Source organism: Rhipicephalus sanguineus, chromosome 9 (assembly GCF_013339695.2).
Source record: "Rhipicephalus sanguineus isolate Rsan-2018 chromosome 9, BIME_Rsan_1.4, whole genome shotgun sequence".
NCBI classification, from domain to species: Eukaryota; Metazoa; Arthropoda; class Arachnida; order Ixodida; family Ixodidae; genus Rhipicephalus; species Rhipicephalus sanguineus.
In genome coordinates, this window is record NC_051184.2 from 27,582,800 (window position 1) to 27,607,793 (window position 24,994).

Consider the following 24,994-nt stretch of genomic DNA (forward strand, 5'->3'; position numbering starts at 1 on the left):
GACATTCTGATAACAATTGATAGGATACCATGAGATTGCGGGAAAAATCATTGACTTGAGACAAAAGATAAAAGCATTCTTTGCTAGCATGTATGCTTAATGCAGACTCTGTACATTGTCACCTCCGGACAAAACAAAAAATAATTTAATGCTTGTACACCTACGTTGACAACTGTACAACATGTACTGTAACTCTTTTGCAAAAAAAAAAAGATAGTGATAAATTTATTAACCTTGCGTATAATTACATTGTTAAGCCCAGAGAACGCTGCTCGCCAATAAATAACCCTTATGTTTGATGAAGCACTGCAAAACTGCGAGAGCAAAGTTCACTTGAAGTGAGAAAGTGAACTCTAGCGGAATGCAACTTGAGAAGAATTTCTCAGCTGTACTAGCACCAGGTCAAGTAAGAGTCAATGACAACCGCAGTCGGTCGATGTCGGTCGGCAAGAAACGAACACAAACCCCTACAGGTCTTGCTTCGAGGCGGATGTGTTCACAGGAAGATGTCATGTGCTCTGTTGAAGCTCCCTTCGTCCTTTGCCTTCTCCCTGGCTTCATCGATGCCTCCGACGGTGGGAACATTGTGAGGAAGCTCCAGCAGCTCTTTCTCAAACGACATGATGTTCTCTGCCTCACCTGGGAACAAAGATCACACATTAGCTAAGTGCATTAAAGTACAGCGCTGAGCGATTGAAACGCGATTCTTGGAGTGCATGGCTGCTGGCGGTGAGGGTGACAGTGAAGGCGAGAGCGTTCGTGACGCGTGGCATCTCGTAGACAGCTTTTCAGTCTGTGGTTCTTGGTGGCATCGGTGGAGCGCTGCTTGCCATGGCTTCAAAACACTGCACTCATGTGCCATGCAGTGCGACACGACTGGAGCTGGCAAGTGTTACAATGTGGTCCGTGTATACAGGGGCCTTATGTTACGAAGGATTGCAGCACTTCAGCAGCACAACCGAGAACCACAGACTGAATGACTTCACTGGATGCCGTCACCATGTGTCATAAGTGCTCTCGCCCTCACTGTCACTCTCACTGCCAGTAGCCACACGCTCCGATTATCGTGTTTCAAGCGCCCAGCACAGTCGAGCTGACCATACATTATCCCATAAGGCGCAGCGTCAGTTCTGTCTGCAGGTGGTCATTAAAAAGCAAGAAACATTGAGATCTAGATGAAGTGAACCTAGGCTTGTGCGAATATTCGAGCACTTCGAACATTCGAACGAATATTACAGTATTCTAATTCGCTTCGACACGAATTTAACTTCAAGAAAATTTCGAAGTATTCGAAACGAACGAATAGACATATATAAACCGCGTGTAACCCCCTGTAAAGCTGGTTTCACTGCGGCAAAGGGGTGCTATACCGTGAATACACCTTTCCAGGGGAAATCCGCATTGCCGGGAAGCCCTACTTCAAGGTTAAATGAGCATACAGTAAAACCTCGTTAATTCAAAGTCACTAGGACTGTGTCACTAAAGTCACTAGAAGTCACTAAAACCTTCTAAATAAGCGGGTTTTCGAATTAACCAAACATAAGAAACCGGGATGTAAGGAACTTTGAGTTACTGAAAGTAATCAGAGGTGGTCGTTTGCTGTGCCTGCTAGTTTGCGGCTCCAGGGGTTATTTTTTCCAGCAATACCCGGTCCCAATTTTGCCGCGGCGGGCCTCACTGCTGCCAGCGCAAGAAAAAAAAAAGAAAGGCGGGGAAAAAATCGGTCTCGTGATCAACTGAAATGCGCGCCTGCGGAAAAAACGTGCTTCACTGCAACACAGTGGTGACACGCGGGCAGCATGTCACCTGCTCCTCGCAGCGTCAGCGCGTCATGATGCGACCATTCGCCCCCATTCTTTCTGATAAAATAAAGAATTTAATAATGACCAGTGTGACGGAATTCGCGATGTATTCTGGGTGGAAAAGATGATCATTGAAGTTTTCCAACTGTGCTGTCGAATTAGGCGTTGCAGGCAAGTACTCCGCCAGCAGTGCAAGTGCGCAAATTGCCGGAACAAACGCCAATCGGAGGTTCGCATACGTCGCGAATTCCGTCAGACCATCCTTTAATAATTTCTCTATTTTCCCAGAAAGAATGGGTAAATCATGACGCGCTGACGTTGCGAGAAGCATGCGTCATGCTGCCCACGTGTCACCGCTGTGTTGCAGTGCAGCACGTCTTCTTTTTGCAGGCGCACATTTCAGCTGAACACGAGACTGCTCCTTTCTTTTCTTTTTTTTTTCTTGCGCTGGCAGCAGTGAGGCTGGGGTGCTCAACTTGTTACCCATTAGTATAGCTACAATGCATTGCCTTGTGGCTCCTAAGGGCCATCGTTTCTGCGAATTTGCGACTAAATCGGGATCGGGAATTGGTACTGGCACCTAAAGTTTTCTGATTAACCGGGCTGGTACTGACCACTGCTTCAAATTATCCACTCAAATTTACATTGCAAAATACTGGACCGCAGAAATGCTTCGAATTATGTGGAATCTTAAAATAACAGAGTTCGAATGAATGAGGCTTTACTGTATTACACTGACATCGATTCATCATTTCTTAAGTTTAAAAGCTTGTTATACCAGCTTATATGCTCTAAGTATAGTAAATTTTAAAACTTAACATATTTTACAGGTTATCACTTGCATTCTACCGAAAGTCAAGTCCTGCTACTACTCAAAGTTGCTTCCACTTCCCTTTGAACCAAAAAGAATGACATATCTGCATATGCCCTTGTTTCAACTTTTAAAAATATTGTGCAGGTTAGTTGACAAATATGCTCATTTTTCATTATAATATGTGATATATACTATTCGAATTCACTTTGAAATTATTCGACCAAATCACTACTATTCGCTTCGAATTCACTTTGGACCTAAAATTTACTATTTGCACAAGTCTGAACCTCATGCGTAAACACTGAGCCTTGCATGTCCCTGCAGATGACCACTTTTTTGTAGGCACTGTCGTGTTTGACGAGTCGTTCAATGGGCAGCATTTCGGGAGCAATGTAAAAAGGATATTATTTGCTCGATATACATACAATCAATATTAAATTGCGCACATACTTTGGGCCTGGGAGTTTACTTTTTATTGAAAAGTACTATGTGACTGACTTCAGGCAAATAAATGTTCAATTACACTCTATAATTATGATTAATTGCTGAAGAAGTGGACATGAACACCTTACCAATGGCCAGTGCCTTTGAGCAAAGTGGAGGATGTTTAACACATTTAAAGATGGTCTGTCACAATTTATCCCTGACCCAATTATAAAACCACAGTTCATACAAATTTGACCATTTCTCTAGAAATTTGTGGGGTAGAATAAGTTTCGTTGAAGATAAGCACAAAACTACAACAGATATCTATATGGCTTTCTCAAAAAAAGGCAGTGTGGATAAGAAAAAAGTTAATCTTAAATTCTACTGCTAGCCTCCCGGTTAGATCAGATGATAATGGGGCCACCCAAGAAACAAAGGTGTTCATCCTAGATTCAACCCTTGCAACAAATTTTCCTACATTTGCAAACCTCTATCTTGAGAAACAGAATGACCTTCTACACTTGGGCCAGGTGACAGTTTTCTCTTTCATTTGTCTCTGTTATGGGGCGCTATGGAATTTTGCAGTTATGGCAGAAATGTGTTATATACAGTGGACTGCATAGTTCCACATTAATATAGGAGATATTGTAATGTTTGCAGCAGTTTGCCAATTAATTTTTTTAATTCTTGTATGCATGAAATGTGTACTCTGAAACAATTAAGTAATTGGGCAGAGGGTTATCGTACCTTTGATTCTCACAAGCTTGCTCCCGTAAGCGAGGTCACCCTGATAAGCCAATATGAATGTCATGGGTAAAATAGGGGCCAAAATCAATGGCTTCTTGGTCCTTCGGTACCTGTAAAAAAAAGCACCTTTTGTAGACTTCCTATATACAATGAAGTTGCATGTGTTGAGCTGTATCAGCTCGTACAAATGACCCTGCAAACTGTTCATTCATGTTTTGCATTCTCAAATGTTAACAACCCATATGAAGGCTACCAGCCTACCACCTATGTGAATATCCCATAGCCAATTCTAAATGAAAGAAAGCACAAATGCCCAAAAATACCAAATTGTATCTTGATTTGAGCATTGCCAAGGTAAAACTTTTTTTTGGTAAGACAGGAAACAGAAAAGGGGCAGTGCTTCTGACAACTCCACAATTTTATTACACAATATGTTAAATATAAAAACGTAATTGGGGTATTAATTTCCCTCCTTATCATAAATGTTTCACATTGACGGTGCTTGAAAATATATCAGATACGTTTCAACTAGCTTGGATCCTGTTCTATAAACTGTTGTTGCGACCCGCCACGATGGTCTAATGGTTATGGCACTCAACTGCTGACTCGAAGGTCGCAGCGTGGCTGCATTTTCAATGGAGGTGAAAATGTTTGAGGCCCGTGTACTTAGATTTAGGTGCACGTTAAAGAACCCCAGGTGGTCGAAATTCCCGGAGCCCTCCACTATGGCGTCCCTCGTAATCATATCGTGGCTTTGGGACATTAAACACCAGATATTATTAAACTGTTGTTGCATACGTGCATGCTTCAAATTTGAATTCCACATACAACGAAAAGGAAGGACGGGCACTTTAGATTGCGATCAGGGCCGATCAGGATCAGACTTCTTGACTGCAATAACAAGTTGGTCACTGCTACATGGTACAGCCTGATCTGACTCGAGTTTGGCACAGACGTCAGCCAAGTTACGATCAAAGAGCCACATGGCAATTGTCTTGATCCTGATGAGGCCTGATCGCGATTAAAAGGGACCATGTAGCAGCACCTGATCACGATCAAAAGTGCCTGTCTGACACTAGTATTACTAGTATTACATGTGAACTGTACATTTCCACTAGATTTCGTGATGTATAGACATGACTATATCCCTGGCTTGTTCACATACACAACATTGCAAAAGATGGCCTATATAAACTTTTACTCTGTGTTTTGTGTAACCAGTGGCACCAGTGCTTTGTTGCAGCTCTTATATCAACAACAAACTGTCATATGTCAGAACTGTCCACCTTGCCGCCTCTGATTGGCCCAGAGGTTGGCCATATACCCTTTCTGACCGGTTCACTTTGGATTGTGCGCAGTATACTGTTTAGAGTTCGCACAAGGAAAGAATTTTTATTTGACTTGAAAATACCAATGCACCATCACATCTTAATTACCAATATGAATTACTAAACTGTCATCTCCTAGCCAGGCTTAGGCAGGTTAGGTTTTGGTAGAGTGTACCACACACTCTAGTTTTGGGGAGGCCATTCCAGATTTCGCACGGTCTGGCCTCTGCACCATGCAAGCTCAAGCAATATAGGATATGGCTGGTATAATTGGTTTACTGCAACTTAACCACGATGCAACTTCACGTGGGTTCTTCTTTACAGAAGCACGGCCTCTCATCCAACGTTCGTCAGCACGCGCTACATACCCAACGAAAAGTGCCGCACTGGAGGCTACGTAGAAAGCCGTGATCCAAAAAAACAGCTCCCGTGCATGGGCGATCTTGAAGGCGACCAGTCGCTGGTGCATCAGATATTTCATGTATATCTGTCTCTCCAGCTGCATATAGAGAAAAGGATAGGAAACAGTGAGACTTACTGAAAGCAAATCACATGTGCAGGGAGTTCATCAGCATGCACGTACTTGGTGATTCTGCATTTCCAGCTGCTGTTGAGAAGTGTTATCAGCCGGCTGGCTCCATGCGTGACCCATTTTCCTTTGTAAAAGATAAGCGGCGGTGCCCAACTACCTTAAGAGTTAAAACGCGAGGTTTCGGATTGCCTGTAGCAGTCCGGTGGTCCGGCGTCGGAGTCTGTGAAACGAAACTAGAAGGTAGATAACCGGGTACGGTTAAAATAAGATAGCTTTAGGAGCGCCGCTATGAGATAACGCAAGGGTCAATGTGGCCACGTCGGATGAGCCTCATTTTCTTTGATCGTTTTCTTGTGCACCGACACTGCGGGTTTTGCTTTGAAGCAGAACTCTTTTTCCCACCGAGGCGCCCCCTGAGGGATGGTTTCGTTGGCAATTCTGACAAGTTTGTCGAGTTTATTTCGCGGCACCGAGTTAATTGTCCGAGTTTTCATAATAGGCGCTTCAACTCGTAATTAGCAAATGACGATGGCACGCGCGCCCGTTATCGCTTATCACTGCGCCAGCTTGTCCCGGTTTATCGCCACGATCGCAACCAGCGAGCCAAGGCCAAGCAACAATGTTCCGATTTGAAAATGGCTTCTCCTTCTCCGAAGTGGTGTGCGTGTGGCGATAAATACTGCGTTTAATTTCCAAAACCACTCCTCGACGTTGTGTGTAAGATAAGCGTGACGTCAAGCATGGATCGATAGGTGCGACAGGCGACCGCCGTCCACGGTAAGTGGCGCTCCGACGACGTGAATGAAATGACAACGTGACCGGAGTCCGCGAGGGCGGTTTGTTTTTCTTGCGCCCTCCCGTCCCACTTTTAGCGCACAGCTTGCTCGCGAGCTGTTGGAACGAGTTGCTGCGGGCTCGTACGCATACCCGTACGCTCACTACGAACTTACGAACGTACGAACCCTCGCCCGTGTCTCAACGAAACTGGAAAGCGGGCGCGTTGTCGCGGAGATTAAAAAGAGTTGAAAGTTGTGTCGGCGTTCGCTTTTGACCTCAGCGGACCTGCTCTTTTTTACTACCCTTTTCTTGCCGCGTTTTTTCTCAAGCACCCTGGAGCGGTCGGTGATCGCTGTGTAGTTTTGATTTCGCCCTGCCGTACGTGCCGAACGGCTTGGAGGACATCGTGTAGGCGTCTCCCGCGCGAGCAAACAGCGCGGCAGCAAAAAAGAAGCGTTGAGTTCGCGGAAGCGAACGCCTTGAGCGGGCGGCGCGCAACGTCAACTGCTGCCGCCGCGCGCTTTGGGTGTCGCGCTGGCTCGAGTGTCGTGTTCGGGCGCCCCGTGGCTCGCGTGCTCTTGATGTCACCTTCGTCTGAGCGCGGCCGCGAGTTGCGGGCGTGCGATTGCGGCGTTGCCTTTACATATCGCGCATGGACCGGGTGAGTGCGGCTCCGCGCTGACTAGGGCGCGCGGGCATATGCAATCGGAAACGTCTCTTTAACTGCGTGGGTATTGGCGCGCGTAAACAGCCCGTAGTACGCTAATCCGAAAGCCGGCTTTGCCTGTTGCGTCTGCGCGCTTCCTGTGGTCGGCTGTTCTTTTTTTTTTGAAGATCGCCACAGCCGCGCGTTTCCGTTCGCATTTAGTCTTCTAGGGCTGCTGTGTAAGGTTGCTTCCGAGTTTGTGTTGTGGCGTACGGCGATTTCATTTGTTAGAGACGAAAAAAAAATACACTAATTCTTGAATTTCGTGCTAGGAACGCGAAGAAGAGATGGACGAGTGGGAAAGACAGGAGACGGGAGCCGGAATCCCGTATTATGTGAAGTGAGTAGTAAAACTTTGCAATTTCTTGGCCTAAGGATATGTGTGTGTGTGTGTGTGTGTGTGTGTGTGTGTGTGTGTGTGTGTGTGTGTGTGTGTGTGTGTGTGTGTGTATTGACTGCTTGTGGGAGTTATATTAACTGTGATGCGTATAAGTGACCAGGAGCTAATGGTCTGAACACTTGATGCACTTGAAGTGCCGAATGTTGGTTGTACGCATAATAGATCATATGACAATGAAAAGTGTAATTTCTGATCGATATCCTCTGAAGTGCCACATTTACGGAGGAACCTAGAGTGTGCATTTTAAACTTGCATTAGCGTGGGCTTGCTCTCAGTAATGTAACCATCCAGAATTTCAATGACGCTGCACTCAAAAGACATTTGTGCACAACGTCGGGCTGCACACACACCGCATTGCAGCTTTTACAGTGAAGTGACTTTGCCAGGTGTCTTGTTTTCTGATAGCGGCCCTCCACTGCAGCTGTTGCGCCTGATAAGAATTTAATGCCTGGCAGTCCGAGCACAGGCTAATGCCGTGATTGGTTACGATTATCTGTGCAGCCATCGAAAGGAGAAGACTCAGTGGGACCATCCTGAAATGGTCCTTATCATCGAGAAGCTAACGTCGTTCAACGACATAAAGTACGCTGCGTACAGGACTGGAGCGAAGCTCATCTACCTTCAAAAGGAACTGCTGTGTGAGTAGCGCGGGACGAACAGCTGTATTCTACGGGCACAGTTCTTGGGCGATAGTTCATGTGTGCTTGTCATATGAAAGTCTGCAGCGTTTCCTGTGCCATGTTTTTTATTATTATTGATTGTACAAAATGCCACGTGCTGGTTTGAAGAAATGAAAAAAAAACAACAAAACAGTTCACTGGTGTTTCATGTGTGTTAGACGTAAATTAAGTGCATGCTTCAAATTCTCTATGATGCCAGCATTAGTGTGGTCTATTGTTGCAGCAAGAACCCTTTGCGTGTATGCTCACTGGCCGCTACAACATCTTTTGAACCCTGTCCTGCCCATTGTATCATTCATGCTGAGCTACCTCTAAATTTGGATTTATATATGGGAAATGTTAGCTGAAGAGAGCTTACATTTGTAAATAGCTCAGCAAACCAGTTACAAATGATTAATTAGTTTGATATTAAGCTACAAATTAAGTAACATTTCTTTGTTTCTTGTACAAACATGCTCTCTATGGCCAGGATTTAAAGGGAACACATTGTTTTAGTTTTACTGCATGTGAAACTCTGATTGGGAATTACAGAGTTGACGTACTAAGGGAATTATCTCTGAGAATGGCAGCTTGAAATTGGGGCACTGCAGATGCCCTTGAGTGACTTATTTATTGAACCTCATTTATTTTTGACGTCGGTGCTAAGTATCCTTGTGTACGTGTGTTTCTCATGTGTAATGGCAGCTGCATTTTACGTCCTTGTGAAAATTAATCTGCTTTTTGCATCAAACAACCTTGTTGCACTCGGTATCTGTTGATATCTGTTGTTTTTCGCCTATGAAAAAAACAAAAAACAGGTCACAGGAGTTCTTACAGACATTCATTGTAGATGTCTGAAAAAGTTTCCACTCTTTTAAAGCAATATCAGGGATAAACTAAGGTTTGTAGATTCGGGAGCTACATTTGTATACAGCGCGCGGCGCTTTGATTATATATGTTTACCTGTCTTATTTGAGAGTGGTGTATTTGCTTACTCTGTCTAGTTCCATGTTGTTTGTAGCAACCAATGCCATTTTGCAATTTTTTTAGCATTAGCAGAACAATAGTATCGTTACAATTTTTGTGGAGTGAGTCTGGTGGAGATTACCAGACACATCAGCTGGTTTGGCTTCTCAGTTTTGATAAAAACCTGTAAAAGGGAAAATAGAAAGCTTCAAAATCATGCTTGTGTTTTATGATGGAAGGACATTTTTGTAAGAATAAAAATATGTGGGGCTCCACGTAATACTGTGACTGTGAGAACAAGGAGAATGCGATTACATAATTTTATGCTTACACACTTAATTGCACACAAAAGCTTTCACATCAGTTTTTAGCAGGCTTAATTCAGTGCAAAACCTTTTTGAAGTTCTTGCAAAGGAAGAGCTTGTGTTGGGGCTAGTTGGAATGTCATTGACGAAATAGGCAGCACTGCAAAGTTCACAGCGATGGCAGACAAGAACGACACAAATGAAGCACTTCATCTGTGTCATTCTTGTCTGCCATCGTCGTGAAGTTTGCAAAAGGTCTTGTTGGGGGGGGGGGGGGCTGGATAGTTTGGAGCTTGCTTAGCAAAACTATGTGCAGCATAACAAAAAGTACACTAAGGCGCCTCTAGCACAAGCATTTCGACGAAGAAATATAGAAATACAGTAGCATAACAGTCTCTGTTTTTGTTACCTTGCAGTCAGCAACGTGCATGTGTCAATGCTTGGCAGTGTGTTTGGGGCACATGGCCTGGAAGGTGCGTCCCAGCACGAACTGCTCCTGGGTTGCGCGCAAGTCGAGGCCATCTTGGAGGACCTCTACAAGCGAGCTCCTGGGGTACATCAACAGAAAGTGCCCCTACTCGCTTCACTAGCCCTCAATCTGCTCCAGAACCTTTTCGATGCGTGAGTTGTTTTCCTCACCACTTAGTTTGGTGAAAACCAACACACAATGACGCCAAGGAAGGTATAGGGGATGTCATTTCTAGTCTTTTAACTGTGTTGTAGTAATAAATTCCTTCACATAAATGTGAAGGAATTAAATTGGATGAAAAGGCAACTTGCCGCTGGCAGGGACTGAACCTGCGACCTTTGGATAATGCATCCGATGCTCTACAACCGTCGCTGTAGCTTAGTTCGTAGAGATCGGACGCGTTACCTGAAGGTTGCAGGTTCGGTCCCTGCTGGCGGCAAGTTGTCTTTTTGTCCACTTTAATTTCTTCACATTTCTGTCACAATTACTACAAAACAGTTAAAAGACTAGAAATGACATCCCCCGTACCTTTCTTGGCGTCATTGTGTGTTGGTTTTCATTGAGGGTGTGTCTAATAAATAAATCAATCAATCAAAATTTTTATTCCGCTGTACAGCAAATACTGTATACCGAGAAATTGGGCTAAAGGTGTATCAATACACCTGACGAGGGCCTAACTTCCCTTCGGTAGTTCAGGCACATGTTGCAGGATGAATTTCACAAAAGTGTTACACAGTGACGATACAATATTATACAATGCATAAAGTCACTGCCTCGAATCAAAATATCAAATAAAGAAAACAGGGCCCTTAGAATTCCCCGTCTTTCGTGCACCATTAGAGTCTGCATCACTGCATGTTTGCGAAGGCCTTGAGCCAGGATCAGCTGAAGTGCTTGTTGCTGCTGGTCTAGCAGCTGTTGAAAATAGTAGTCTTAAGCCAGTGTGTTGGTGTCTGCCTGGATTGGGACTGTCCGGTGTTCAGTCCTTTAGTACTTCGTCCCAACGCACCTTTTCCAAAATTGTACCCTAATTGGACATCTCTTCCCGAATATTTCCAATGGAGATTTGTTTCAAAGTGAATGTATAGTTACCGTGGCTATTTGATTGCAACTTTGATTGCAACTTTGGGGACAACTTTCCAGTTGCTCAAAATTAATACGTAATCAAGGAATTTAACTACGAATGTAGCACGAGACGAATAAAAAGAGAAACAATGCCATTTTTCAAGGAATCGCATATCATTAAGAAACGCGTTCACTCATCGCTGTCATCTTTTCTTGGGTGGTCTTTTTTGGGATCACTTATGAAGATAGTTTCGTTTTGACATAATTTAGCATGACTTGGCACTGAAGGCGTTCGCTGCAGCGTTTCTGGGGTTGGACCAAGCCTGCAGCCTTCGCTCTGTGCCAAGAGCGCTGTCAGCAATATATTTTAAAAAGGTAGTGCTGAGCGAGACAGGCCGAGTCTCGTGAAAGCAAGAATACCTACCTCTGTGCTAATGCAGTCTCTTGAGACTGGAGTCATCTTATGTGTCGTAGAGCTCGTTTCACTAGTTCTTAAAGACCACAGAGCATTTTATTCGGTAGACCACAGCAGCAAGGTCTAGTGGGCCCCTCTGAAAAACCAAGCATTTAAAAAAATGCCTTCCAGTGGTCTTGCCATCTTCGAATCGTCAACTGGTTATGATCCAGTTGCTGAGCTGCAACCTGGTTTCCCAGTTTGTCGTCTTTCGAAGCAGCTGTTGTGCTGAGCGCGCTGGGTCGCTACTCTGTCATGAGTGACTGGAGTCGGAGGGTGAAAAGGTGCAGGTTACTGCAACACTGAAACAGTGAAAATAGCAAGCAGCAAGTTTTGACTTCAGTTGGCCTGTCCATATATTGAATCGCAACATAAATGTACAGGTTTTGAATGTAAAGCTAAAAACTGCGGTGTTTAGTGTTTATTTGCTTTAAGGTGACAATTCTTCTGTTCATTCAAATGTAACGTGAGGGCGAACTACAAGCGAAGAAAATCATCAAAAACTCTTGTAAGAATCGGAGGAATGTTGGGAAAGAAAACTCATTGTAGTTGAGTAAGTACAATAGTCTATATAATTGAAAATGCAGTCAGGTAGCGTCAAATTGAATAAGGAGCAGCTCTCAACGAGGGCAAGTGGAAAGCACGACTTCCTCCACCCCTTCCCCAACTACTACTTAAAGGGACACTAAAGAGAAACAATGAATCTGTTTAGATTGATAAAGTGTGCTCGGAGAACTCTTGTGTAGTTTATTTCACCACCATAGGTTTATTATTAGAGGCGAAAACCAAGTTCAAAGTTTCATTTTTAAATTTCGCGCTGAACCTAATAATTCGTGACGTAAAACATTTCAGAGAGCATGTAACGTATTTTGGCTCCACTGGCCCGACGAAATTTCCACAAACTCGTTATGTCAAGTCTCTGGCCCCCTCAGAGGACAATGTACTTCGATTTAACCGGTTAGGAACTATGTAGGCCCAAGCAGGCGCTGTCAAAAATACGTGACGTCACGGCAAATGGTGCGGGAATTCCAAGGTGGCGTCGCCACCTGTATTTTCTTTTTGCACGTTTTCTCACTTATTAAGCGTCTTCTCGCAGCAAGCGTGGTGTTTTTGGTATCATGGAAGACTACTTTACTAATGCGAGGGAAATCGTTTTGCTCTTTAGTGCCCCTTTAAACAGCGAATGAGCTTTAATTGCACTGTTGCCCTAGCCAAGGCTTCGGCTAATTTTTATTATTGTTTGCAGTGATATTTCATGTGAGGTTGTCGCAAGGCATTTCAAGTCACATCATAATACCGATCAGCCACAGCACCCATTGTGTCCGAACTCTCACTCTCATGCATGCACATCTTTGCCTGGAATGGCCCATACCTAAAGGAATTTAGTTGGAACACCTATCAAGTTGACTGGTTTCTGTGTGCCCTTCTCACGAGTCAGATGCCTTTCAGGATGACTAGAGAATCTTTCAATATTCAATAAATATTGTCTTTCAATATTTATTTTGCTTTTCATGCTGCATTTCGGGTTTGGAGCCTCGCGCGAACCAAATGTTTTTTTGTTACTGCTGGTATCACGGCAGCTCTCGCATTTTCGGTTTCGTTCTAAAAGGAATAGATGTCACTGAAGTGAAGCTTGACTGATCAAAATTCGTATTTATTTCGTTATAACGTATACAGTAGACTTGTTAAACGGAACCTGAAGGGACCAGTAAAATGTGTTCCGTCTAACGGGAGTTTCGTTTACTGAGAGATGAACAGGAGTGCAGCATACAAGTACAAAAACCAACGATATTAGAGGCATTTGTTCCGTTTAAGCAGTAGTTCTGTTTAACAGATTTTTCTTCACTGAGAGTCTACTGCAATTCGCAATATCAGTGTTCGTTATAGTAATGTTCGACTGCATCTCGAGGAGGGGGTCTGTCCTTTCTGCTCTTCACCATCTACCACTCCCCTTCGCCCTCCTTCCCGTGACACTGTGCCGTGCTGCCTTATATCAATTGCAGAAGTATGTTTTTCGTAACCACAAAGCACTATCCCTCTATATCAACATGTATGATGTATTAGGTTTTCCGTTCCTGCTTCCCTTATCGCCGTTTGTCTGTCCACAGGAAGCGCAAAGGGACAATTCAAGTTTTGCAGATGAAGATAGCCCTGTTTGTCTTCTGCGCTGGCCGGCTCCTGGACAAGCTCAAGTGTGAGTTCAGTGCTGCCTTCTCTCGTACCTATCCTAATCTAACCTAACCAACGTGAAAATGGCCATCCATTCAGTGAGCATAAACATCTCATTTCGGGCTTTTAAAGTGTACCTTTCGTTGTGTTCATAGAAGCGTACTATGTTCGTTTCTTCAGACATTTGCAACGAGCTGCAAGACGGTACTCATCGCATTTCCTACGAAGAGCTCGAGAGCTTCCTGCACAACATCTCAAAGGTACAGGTTCCCAATAAATTGGATGTCACAGTGTTTTTGTTGTCCATTGATATCGTGTTAGTAGATTTTGCTGCAGCTATACACTTTTTCTTTTTTTTATTTTCTGGCAGATTCCAGAGTTCCTTGGTGAAAAGCTTTCATTTGGCGCTCACTTTGTTCCTGCTGCTGTGGAAAGCTGTCGAAAGGTATGTGTTCAGGTATAAATCGCAAAAATGTGCAGGTATATAATTGCAAAAACGAGAAAAAAAAAGGCTGACTCATGCTTTCTGTATTCTTGCAATTGTTTTCAGACTAAATTGAAAGACTTCATTTTGGTTTGTGGCTTGCTTATGAGACCCTCACTCATGTCACGCTGCTTTTAGCTTTGAACGAAAAAGGGGGTGGGGGTTTACCCAAAGCTCGTTTCTTTTGATAGACACAACCTGATGAAGCCAACAGACAGTGAAGCTAAGGAAACTATAGGGGACATTACCTGTATGTTTTAACTGTAGAATAGTAATTATGACATAAATGGAAAGTAATTAAAGTGACTGAAAAATTAACTTGCCACAGGTAGGGACCGAACCTAGAACCTTCAGATAACGTGTCCGATGCTCTACAATTGGCTTCGAGACAGATGTGTGTGTAGAAAAGTATTCGAATTATGGCTGCGCTCCAAACGGCCTGAATTCGAAACACTGCTGCAGAACTGTTCTCTGTGCCAATGCAAAATACTAGTTCTGACTAGTATCTTGCTGCCCTCCTAAATAGTAGTAGCAGCTTGCAGCAAATAATGATGTGAGGTGATGCAGGTTGGCATACACTTTACTGTTGCTTTCTATGTGAGTTCAGTCTTCTCGCTGTAATTGGTTTGATGTAACTGTTTATGTTAGGACTGTCACACTCTAATTAAATCTTTTGGGTGCACCTGTAATGGATTCTCTTCACTATTATAACAATAAGATTAGTTCTTTGAACGGCTGAATCAACAGGAAACGTTTTAATTGAAACTTACAGTAAGTCTATTGGCCAGAGTCTCTGGTATGATAGAATTTCAATGTTTTGTTCTTTATATAGTGTACCTGCTTTGTACTATGGAACGTTGGTAACTCAAGTAGATTCAAATGATATTGCCACTTAATGGCACAGCAGTCCCTGAACTGGCTGACTAATGACGAAATATACCTAGCTAATGACGAAAAAAACAAAAAAAAAAGGTTTTTGTTAGTTGGAAGTAGAATTTCTGCATCTATGTGCAAATGTAACTACAGATGTTGAGATACTCACCAGCCATAATTGGTTCCTCAACATTCTTCTCAGCTAAAAAATAAATAAATACTAGTAATGTTCTTTATAGGAGCCCGTCATTTGTTCCCTCTCCAATGGAAAGAAGCCTAGCTTGAAGGTCAGCATCAAAACTCGAGCAAGCAAGAATGCATAGCATGTAGTAATTCTAGAAATGTTAAAAACCTTGTGGTATGTACTTGTGGTATGTGGCAATAGAACATTTTCTCTGATCCTGTGACATTCTATTTAACGAGGCTCATACACAACCATTCGCTTGCACCCATGCAAATAATTTTCTCTTTGCGTCAAGCAATCGCTGTACGTCAACATCCTGCGTGAAATGACCAAGGAGTGCCTTTTTTTTTATGTTGCAAGTTGTGTAATGAATGTGTGGCTTTGCGCAACATGAAACCACATATGGCAGACTGGGAAGTGCTTCCTAGAAAGGAAAACAGCAGGCACTCTTGAGAGATCACACGTGAGCTTTTCGCTTCTGATAAGATTAGGTGTTTATATGCGTTGCGCTGATGTAGAGCGAAGTGCAGCCCTCGACCTCTTTGGCCCGACAGATGGCCTGTGCCTTTTCACGAGATAAGATGAAGGGGTCAATAATATTATTGGGGCACGTCGTCCTTTGTTCACAGGTTTCCTCGGTTTACCTTTCCCTGCTCCATTAAAGAAAAACAAGTGCAAGTGAATGCCACCGAATTATGGATTCTGAAAAAAAAAATGTTGAAGTGGAGCATATTTTTTACTTGCTGGCATACAAACTTGAAACGGACAACAAAGAAATAAGTCGTTGTTTCACCTGTAAGATGAAGCATTGATAGCTGTAGTAGCGTATTAGGCAACTACTCTGAGCAGCATTCCTAGTTTCATTGACCGTATAGTAAACATCAGCTTACTAATTAAGTTAACCAGCAGGCCTTCATGCGCGCTAAGGTGAACATGGACAGATCTTACTTGACTGCAAAAATTCAAATGTTGCGATGCTCACGTGATTGACAGTGCACATCTTGTTTCAGTGAGACTTGGAAAATTTGTAAATAACATGACGTACAACACTGGGCAGGCTTTAGGATGGTGCACACTAAGCCACTAGCCAGTTATCTTGGCTCACCCGGCTTTTGTGTCTGCCGCTGATTACGTGATCATGTGCAAGATAGGGCACACTAGTCAATCAATCAAGCAATCAATCAATCAATCAGTCAGTCTATTTATTTTCGTCACAGATGCGGGAGCCTCCAATGGCGGGCTAACTTGAGGAGACAAGCACTCGTCTGACACCACGTCCATCTCTACCTTGCATGCTCACCTCCCCCCACATTGCTTGCATTATGATTAATTCACGGTCCTTACGATACACATGTGACAATTGCATGCACCAAGTTATCACACAACTCACCTTCTCACAGTGTCCCCTTCAACTGCTACATACGGCTTGCATATGGTGCGTGATAGCATCTTATCACATTTTGAGTGTGTGCAATGTCACGCCAGCGACAATGGTGGAAATTCACTTGGAGCGTTTCCACATTTGCTATGAGAATACGAAGTTGAGCTGTGTTTGTAGATCGTGCAGCTAAAGAAAACAGTGCTGTTACCTGGAGTGGAGGTTTTCTAAAAGCAAGAAAAGAGGCGAGAGCGAAAGTAAGGATATGGCACTTTGGACGTTCCTTCGACAGCTGTTTGTAATGGCATGGACTTTGACCACGTTTGCTCGGGCATAGTCAAGTGTCGTTAACGATGGACATTTTGTACTAAGGAGTGAAAGGCTTAATTTTGTGAGCTTTGAATTTTTTTTTTTTTTGGCTACACCATCTGCTGCACCGCGAAACATGTCTGCATGATGTTTATGTTGCTATTTGTAAACTGGTTACAAGCAAAGCAGACGTGCTGTGTGATTGTTACAGTGTTGCCTCTTTGTTGTTGATAAAGACTGTTGGCTGTAGACAGCTGCAGGTCTTGTGCTAGTTTAGTGGTTTAGTAATGTAATTGGCAGTTGCACTGCACTCGAAAGAACAAATGCACCTCGTGTTGCCATACTGTATGCAGCAGCCTTATTTTTTTCTGGTGGATTTTCCAGCTTGCACCAGCGCTGCCTGCTGTTCCAGATGACATGTTCCTCAATTGGCTGCTCCGGGAACCGCAAAACCTTGTTTGGATCTCGACATTCTACAGGATGAGGTCTACTGAAAATGGTACGGCACTGAGTGATTGTTTTCTTTAGTCTTTTTTTCGTTTGTCCTTTCTAATTTGCCAAGTAGGCTTGATTGTGGTTTCTCTTCACTATGTGAGAAAGCATGTGTTGTTTGTGTCACTTACCGTATTTACTCGAATGTAACGAGTTTTTTTCAAAATCTCTCTGAAGTGATTTGGGGGTCCGCGTTATAATCGAAGCACCTCAAATCGTGCCTTGGCGGTGCCGCCCCACTGGTTCCTTAAAATGGCTACGAGAAACCTAGCAACCTTTCAACCTTGTGCTGGCAACATATGCACGCTGGCAACATCGAATCGAATCCAATCCAATCCTATTGTTCGCGACGTGTTTTGCGGGCGGTTCATTTCCTTTGTGCTTCCGCGACTTCGGCTCGAGCAAATGGCAGCGCGACGAGTTCAGTACGATGCCCGCTTTAAGAGAAGTGCAATACTGATGGCTGAGGAAATCGGGAACTCAGCCGCGGCTCGACGGCTAGATGTGGTGGAATCGACTATCCGTGGGTGGAGGCTCCAGCGTGAAGTGCTCTTCAAGAGTGAGAAGATCGGGCTTTGACACCTACGGTAGGACAAAGCGACCTAGCGCCGCGAAGATTGCCGAGTGGGTGTCCGCCGCTTGGTACGGCCTGCCGCACGACATGATAGTTCACGCGTTTAAACAGTGCTGTATATCGAACTATATGGATGGCACGGAGGATGACCTCATCTGGGAGGAAGAAAATGACAAAGAGGGCTCGACCACCGGCGATGATGGCGATGAAAGCGACGAATGAACAAAACTCACTTTATATTTAGAAACTGGGATGTCTTTGCCACTACCATGTGCAGCAAATAAAGGTACTTTTTTCCCCCCCGCTTTACTCGCGTTACATTCGCGTTCTTCTTTTTTTTTTTTTTTTTTTTTCGGCACTGAAAAGTCACTCCTCGCGTTACAATCGTGGTCGCGTTACTTTCGAGTAAGTACGGTAATGTACACAAACAACACCCTTCCTAAGTACACCCTAAGTGTAGACCTTGTTTACAGGGACGCTAACGCAAAATGCTACGTCAAATTTCATGTGTGTCTTTCTTTTTTTTTTTTTCAAGGTCTGTTTTCTCTAACTTTATGGAAAGAATTAGTTACTGACAGAAAAACTGATCTAATTTCCTTTTCTTTTTCCATACTTTGTGCACGTATCTTGAATGTGACATCACAAGTTTCAGTGTATTCTCTCATGTTTGGCAATTGGGATGCTATAAACGTTCCAAGAAATTCTCCTAAGCTATGTTTTTGGCTCTTTCTTAATACTATGTATATAGCCCATCTTCACTGGTAAAAAAAAAATGTCACCAGGCCCACTCGGACGCCGTCACAGTCCTCGCCTTGTTTGTAAAGCCTTCTCTCAATAAGAGCAGCTTTATAGTATTGTAGAAATGCAGTTTATTGCCTAATATACAACTAGACTCATTTTTTTCTTTGCACTGTCCCTTCACTTTATACTCCGAGGCGATAGGGCATTTTTTCCATTCTTGAAATGTGCACATATGGGTTTGTGGATGAGAGTTGTTGATTAGAAAGTAGCCGCGACTTGCAGGACTGGATCTTTATGAATAGTTTGTCTGTAGCCTCCCTCCCGATCTACCACTGACATTGCTGTCTTCGAATATTTTTTTCGCTCTTGCAGTTGCACACCCGATGAAATGTGGAGCGTGCAAAACGTACCCCATCGTTGGTCTGAGGTGAGCTGCTCTTTTGGTCGCTGCTAATTTTGGAAAAGCCATCATTAGTGCATGAGAAGCGCTCGTAATTACACATGTTGCCCTCTTGACAGGTACCAGTGCCTTCAGTGCCTCAACTACGACTTGTGCCAAAGCTGCTTTTTGCATGGCAATGTCAGCAAGAACCATTCCATCAAGCACCGAATGCAAGAGCACTGCCAACAGGTAGGTTTGCCTGAATGCTACATACCATTTTGCCACGTGGCCTTCTTTTTTTGGGGTAAGCTTCCCAAACAGCGCCGCGACCTGTGCCGAGCAGTGCTAACGGTATTTGTGGGTGGAACCCGATCTCATCAAAGTAAAGAAAAAAGGGCGCATGGCAATAGTCTTGCACACACAAGCCGCCGTTGCCTGCCCTGCCCCCACAAGATATCATACCTGTCATGAAAAAACAGTTCACATCTGGTGAAGCAACTGAATATTTAGCAGTTGCTTATTTAGCAGTTGATTTAGTTCATAAAGCCACTCAGTAATGTAATCATTTTGGTTGATTAATCAATTTTCTTTAATGCTTACGTCCAGATTTTTGCTCAATTCTTTGGGTGCTATGTGTTTGTCCATTGTAGAAGAAATTTGATTTCTTCCTTGAGTAACACGTTAGCAGGCTTTAAGAGGCTGTTATGTTGAGTTCCATTCAACTCAGTTGTATGCCAAGTAAAGTTTTAGACTTGGCTAATAATTGTTTTCGAAGTGAATTCGGGCGCGTGTCATATTGTCTTAACGGCCTACCAACTGCATTGTAACGCTCGCAGACATCTTCCTGGGAAAAAGTCAAAGCTGTCCTGAAGACCATCAGCCTGAAGATCCAGCGCTGGAAGCGTGAACCCAGGCCCAGTTATCTTCCCCTCCAGGCCAACCCTGAATCCAAGTGAGCCTGCCTACGGAAAATACGTACTTGCCATTTCACCTGTTCTCACCTGAAGGTCACTCGCTCCTCCATTGAAATTGTGCTGCTGTCAGTTGCATGAAAGCAGTGTGAAGACTGTGGTTGCATCTGACACTATTATTTAACAGGAAGACACTAATTAGTTTAGACTGATAAATTATACCCCAAAGACTCTAGCATCATTAATTTCACCACCATAGGTTTATTAATAGATCAGAAAATCAATGTCAAAAGTTTCCAATGGTGACGTCATGAATTTCAGTCTTTTTTTTTTCGTATTTTGGCCACATTGGCTCAACAAAATGTCCTGAAACTTAATATGTTAAGTTTCTGGCTCCTTCAGAAGACAGTGTACTTCATTTTTACTGACACGATTTTGAGGCACCTCAGTAGGGACATTTTTCGTTTCCGTGGTGTGCACTATCAACGTTCTCCACACATCGGAGCCAGGAAACACGTATAAAATATTTTACTTCAATATTAAACTTTTCGTCACCGAACATCTGCAAGCCAGCCTCAGCGCAATGAATATGTTATCACAACAAGTCAACACAGTTCACTGGGTTTGAGAAATCTGTGTCCTCCATGCAGCCTAAATCACAGAAATCGCTGTTATAAGGTCGAGGTATTAAAAATATATTAGAGCTGTGCGAATAGCAAAATTTTGGGTGCGAAGCGAATTCGAATATTGAATTGTGAGTGCAAATCGAATAGAATATTTTTCGAATATTTCTCAAATAATTCTAGAATATTTTTCGAATACTTCAAAGCGAAATTGCAGAAAAAAAAAGACAGGATTCCTAAGCATATTCTTATGAGACAGCAACATGAAAGTGTTTCTTTTCACTAGGTTGATGAAGCACTGGCGGGGTGGTGTTTCATAGTTGTCTTATCAAGAATGAGGCAATGGAGAGGCCGAATTGTATTTATGTACATGATTTGGTGCAACCAAAGTGTTGCCGACAACACTTTACACGTGATAGGCAAAGATGCCATTTCCTCAGCCTCTCCTGCTCTTTCAAATTCTGTGGAAGCCCAACTGATGTGGTGGACAAGGGGGTGCTCTCTTCAAGTCCCGAGCTCCAAATCTGCCTCGTAGACGTCGATATATAAGAACATCTGAAATTTTGGATGCTAAAAAGCTTCGGCTTCTGATTTTTCGGACTTCCTGCCCAAATTTCAGGTCCAAAACAGCATTAATTGAGCCCCCACCTCTGCCACATCTTTCATCTCCATGTTGGAACCAGCGTTTTCTTGAGTTAATACATTTGCGACCGTAGCGGAGCTTGAAAGGTAGCTTTGCTGCAATACCGGGGTGTGATGAGGCGAAACATATTGAAAATCTAGGGACCACTTCCAATCGGACGTTGACTGTCACTTGGCTAAGTTCGACCGTAACGGAGCTTGAAAGGCAGCTTTGCCGCAATACCGGGTTTGATGAAGTGAAGCATACTGAAAATGTAGGGACCACTTCCAATCGGAAGTTGGCTGTGTCTTGGCCAAGTTCGACCGTAACGGAGCTTAAAAGGCAGCTTTGCCGCAATACCGGGGTGTAATGAGGTGAACCATTTTGAAAAATCTAGGGACCACATCTAATCGGACGTTGACCGTCTCTTGACTAAGTTCGACCGCAACGGAGCTTGAAAGGCAGCTTTGCCGCAATACGAGAGTGTAATGAGGTGAAGCATATTGAAAATCTGAAGGGGTTACTTTCAATCGGACGTTGACTGTATTTGTTATTTGGGAAGTTCGAATAGTAAAATTCCAGTGCTAATCGAATCGAATAGCAAAGACTATTAGAAAAATATTCGAAATTTCGAATATTCGCACACCTCTAAAATATATTCATTGCATTCCTAAGCAGCACTACAACACTCTTTTTAGGGTTCTTGACACCCGTGTTTTAGCAACCCGAAAATATTTAAAATTCGTGTCACTACTCCTTTAAGATGACAAACAAGCCATGTGGATGCTCTATTGCAATCCGCTCGATTGTGCGTGTGCGCTGTAGTGTTTTTTACCAGGCTTAGTGGAGTGGACTGTGAATGATGAGCTGAAGCTCTCAATTATCACGACAATGACTGCAGTGTGCCCATGTTGCGCTTTATCTCATACGACATCGGTGCCTGTCCCTTTCTCAGGGCTCCAGCGCAAAGCCCGAAAGCGTATCGAGTGCCGCCATCAGATGAAGTGGACTGCGTGAAGACAATGGCTGTGAGTGGCTGCTCTTGCTGTTCTAATTGCTAAATTGAGAGTTCGCGTTTTTTTTTTTCTTTCTTTCTCTCTTTTATAGCTAGTGCATGTAAATGATCAGGACTTCACATTTTGTCCCACATTTTAAACAGTTGTTGAAAAGTTTGAAATGAAACAGCTTTGTGGAGCTGGACGTTATGTGTCGCTCACCACATGCCTGTCATTTCAGGGCTTGTATTATCGGTGATTTCAGGCACTGTATTAGTTGACACTAGGTAAGGCCCAGGGGTGGTCTAAATTATTAAAATAAATTGCATTCTAGCTGTGTGCTTTTTGCTTGCAGCTGTACATGAGGCCACATGCGAAATATTTAAAGCATGCTTTGTAAGAAAAATTGGTGACGAACTACATAAACCACTTTTGAGTGTGTCTGCGTGTGAATGTTTTTTGCATCAGTACAGTCATTGGTCTTGACTACTTAACGTAACGTTCTTTGTAAGACATGCTCTCGTTGAGCCAATTACTCAACGCTGCTATTTTCTCGATCAGTGTTGCCTATATGTGCCTTTACTTTACTCGATTACAACTTCAAAAAAGACGTCAGCTCCACCAGCAGCCATCGTTGTCCTTCCCACAGAGAACGTGCACAAATGCTCCACCCAATTGCGCTTACTCATTTTCATGACATCATGCACTTCTCGATAGGCATGTGCGAATATTCGAGCACTTCGAATATTCGAACGGATATTGCAGTATTCGAATTCGCTTTGAAGTGAATTTAGATTATTCCAAATTTTGAAGTATTTGAAATGAACGAATTAATGTATATAAACCGCACGTTACCCCCTGTAAAGGTGCTTTCGCTGCAGTGGAGGGGGGCTATACCGTGAACATAACTATCCAGGAGAAACTGCCACACTGCCACACTTTGTGGCAGTGCCAAGTGCACTGCCACAAAGCCCCAGTTCAAGGTTAAATGAGCATGTCACCCTCACATCGATTAATCATTTTTTAAGTTTAATAGCTTGTTATACTGGCTTATATGCTCTAAGTATGGTAAAATAACGTAATGCATTTTGCCGGTTATCACTTGCATTCTACTGAAAGTCAAATCCTGCTACTATTCAAAGTTGCTCCTCCCTTTGAATCAAAAAGAATGACATTTGCACATCCCTTGTTTCAAATTGAAAAAAAAATATTGTGCAGGTTAGTCGGGTCATGACAAATATGCTCATTTTTCTTTATAAGATGTAATGTATACTATCCGAATTAGATTCGGCATTATACGACCAAATCACTGTTCGCTTCGAACCAAAAATTTACTATTTGCACAAGCCTAGTTCTCGAGTGTTTCAGATGGTTGAATTTCCCATACAGACATGCTTATGTCACCGGTTTTAGGTCTGAAACTTGAAGATCCTGGTAAATTTCATCAGGGATTTTGACATTGCTGCTCAGCCTAACATAATGTTTTAGGCAGTAACGACAAACCTTCAACTTTTAATATGCATAGTATTTACTTTAGCAGAGAAAAAGTACTTACTGTTCGAGCGGAAACCAGTCAGCATGTGTCTTTCGCAGATGAAGGGCAGGCACATCACGGTCCCGCCACGGTGGTCTAATGGTTATGGCGCTCGACTGCTGACACCAAAGTCGTGGGATCGAATTCCGGCCGCGGCGGCTGCATTTTCGATGGAGGCGAAAATGTTTGAGGCCCGTGTACTTAGATTTAGGTGCACGTTAAAGAACCCCAGGTGGTCGAAATTTCGGGAGCCCTCCACTACGGCGTCTCTCATAATCATATCTTGGTTTTGGGAAGTTAAACCCAAGATATTATTATTAGGCACGTCACCGTTCTTTGGGCAGAGCTTAAGTTCTTTCTTACGTCGTACTCACGATGCCGTCCCACGATGCCGTCACCCTACCCATTTTTATATTGGTAAGGGTCAGTGACGCTCCACTGATGGTTGGCATTTGTGCTTTTAAATATTTCGTTTTGTATTCCGCCTTCCTCGCATTTGATGCTTTTGCGTGCATCATTTTTAATGTCTCTGCTATTTTGTTTTGTCATCCAGCAGAATAACGCGCACATGGCACCTTGCATGGACACTCTTCACCAACAAGAGCTGGAGAGCATCATCGAGCGACTCGAGCGAGAAAACAGGTCAGCCACTGACACCTTCGAGTACATTGTGCCGTTTATCTTATAGGAATTAAGTTTGTCTTACACCATCTGAGGCTGCACGAAAACATTGCTCATGATTGACAACAGATTGCCAGCAGGCATAGTCCCTTTCAAAGTTTTTTCATTTTGCATGTGTATATATAGTAGAATCCCGCTGATAAGTGTTTCATGGGACCCCAAAAATAAAATGTAAGAGCCGAGAACAGGAAAAAATGAAAAATTACAGTAGTGATGAGAAACTCACAATTTTATTTCAAACTTTTCGCTCGAAGAAATCGTGCAGCATTGTGTGGTGCATTTTCTCACGCCCGATCAGTACAAGGCGTCTCTCAAGCACCTGCATTGCCATGTGGCTTTCTGCATCGTAACTGTGCGCAAATCTCCGCAACAAATCCAGCGCTGTTATGGCTGATGAAGCCGTTAGCTCCGCAAACAGGATGACTCCGGGTAACAAAACTACAGTAATCTCGAAGTCCGCACTTTTGTTGAATGCATCAAAACTAATTTTTAGCATCCAAACACGTCATAGACATCATGTTTAGATGAAACACAGATCTGGTAGGGCGTGTTTCTGGTGGCGGGACTTGAAAATCAGGGGCGTAGCCAGGGG

The 24,994-nt window shown here is 43.4% G+C and overlaps 2 protein-coding genes across 5 annotated transcripts in view; one reads left to right on the top strand and one right to left on the bottom strand.

Moving 5' to 3' along the window:
* Positions 1-474: 474 nt before the first annotated feature.
* On the bottom strand, positions 475-6,053 carry LOC119404844 (plasminogen receptor (KT)). Its single transcript, XM_037671523.2, has 4 exons — positions 5,701-6,053; positions 5,486-5,616; positions 3,790-3,899; positions 475-639 (listed from the first exon to the last, which is right to left on the bottom strand). The coding sequence occupies exons 1-4, from the start codon at positions 5,767-5,769 to the stop codon at positions 497-499; spliced, it is 453 nt and encodes a 150-aa protein (XP_037527451.1). The 5' UTR covers positions 5,770-6,053; the 3' UTR covers positions 475-496.
* A 194-nt stretch (positions 6,054-6,247) lies between these two features.
* The window catches only part of LOC119404842 (dystrophin), a 38,679-nt gene continuing 19,932 nt past the window's right edge, over positions 6,248-24,994 (top strand). Inside the window, exons 1-13 of one of the 4 annotated variants that reach the window (XM_037671521.2) lie at positions 6,248-6,426; positions 7,405-7,472; positions 8,034-8,170; positions 9,879-10,083; positions 13,559-13,644; positions 13,800-13,879; positions 13,990-14,064; positions 17,232-17,346; positions 19,027-19,081; positions 19,174-19,285; positions 19,873-19,988; positions 22,148-22,220; positions 24,275-24,363. In XM_037671521.2, the coding sequence (XP_037527449.1) occupies positions 7,420-7,472; positions 8,034-8,170; positions 9,879-10,083; positions 13,559-13,644; positions 13,800-13,879; positions 13,990-14,064; positions 17,232-17,346; positions 19,027-19,081; positions 19,174-19,285; positions 19,873-19,988; positions 22,148-22,220; positions 24,275-24,363 (1,196 nt within the window). In that variant the 5' untranslated portion in view covers positions 6,248-6,426; positions 7,405-7,419. Of the gene's footprint in view, positions 6,427-6,917; positions 7,088-7,404; positions 7,473-8,033; positions 8,171-9,878; positions 10,084-13,558; positions 13,645-13,799; positions 13,880-13,989; positions 14,065-17,231; positions 17,347-19,026; positions 19,082-19,173; positions 19,286-19,872; positions 19,989-22,147; positions 22,221-24,274; positions 24,364-24,994 lie in introns of those variants that run through there. The other 3 variants (XM_037671522.2, XM_037671519.2, XM_037671520.2) reach the window with 3 other exon arrangements.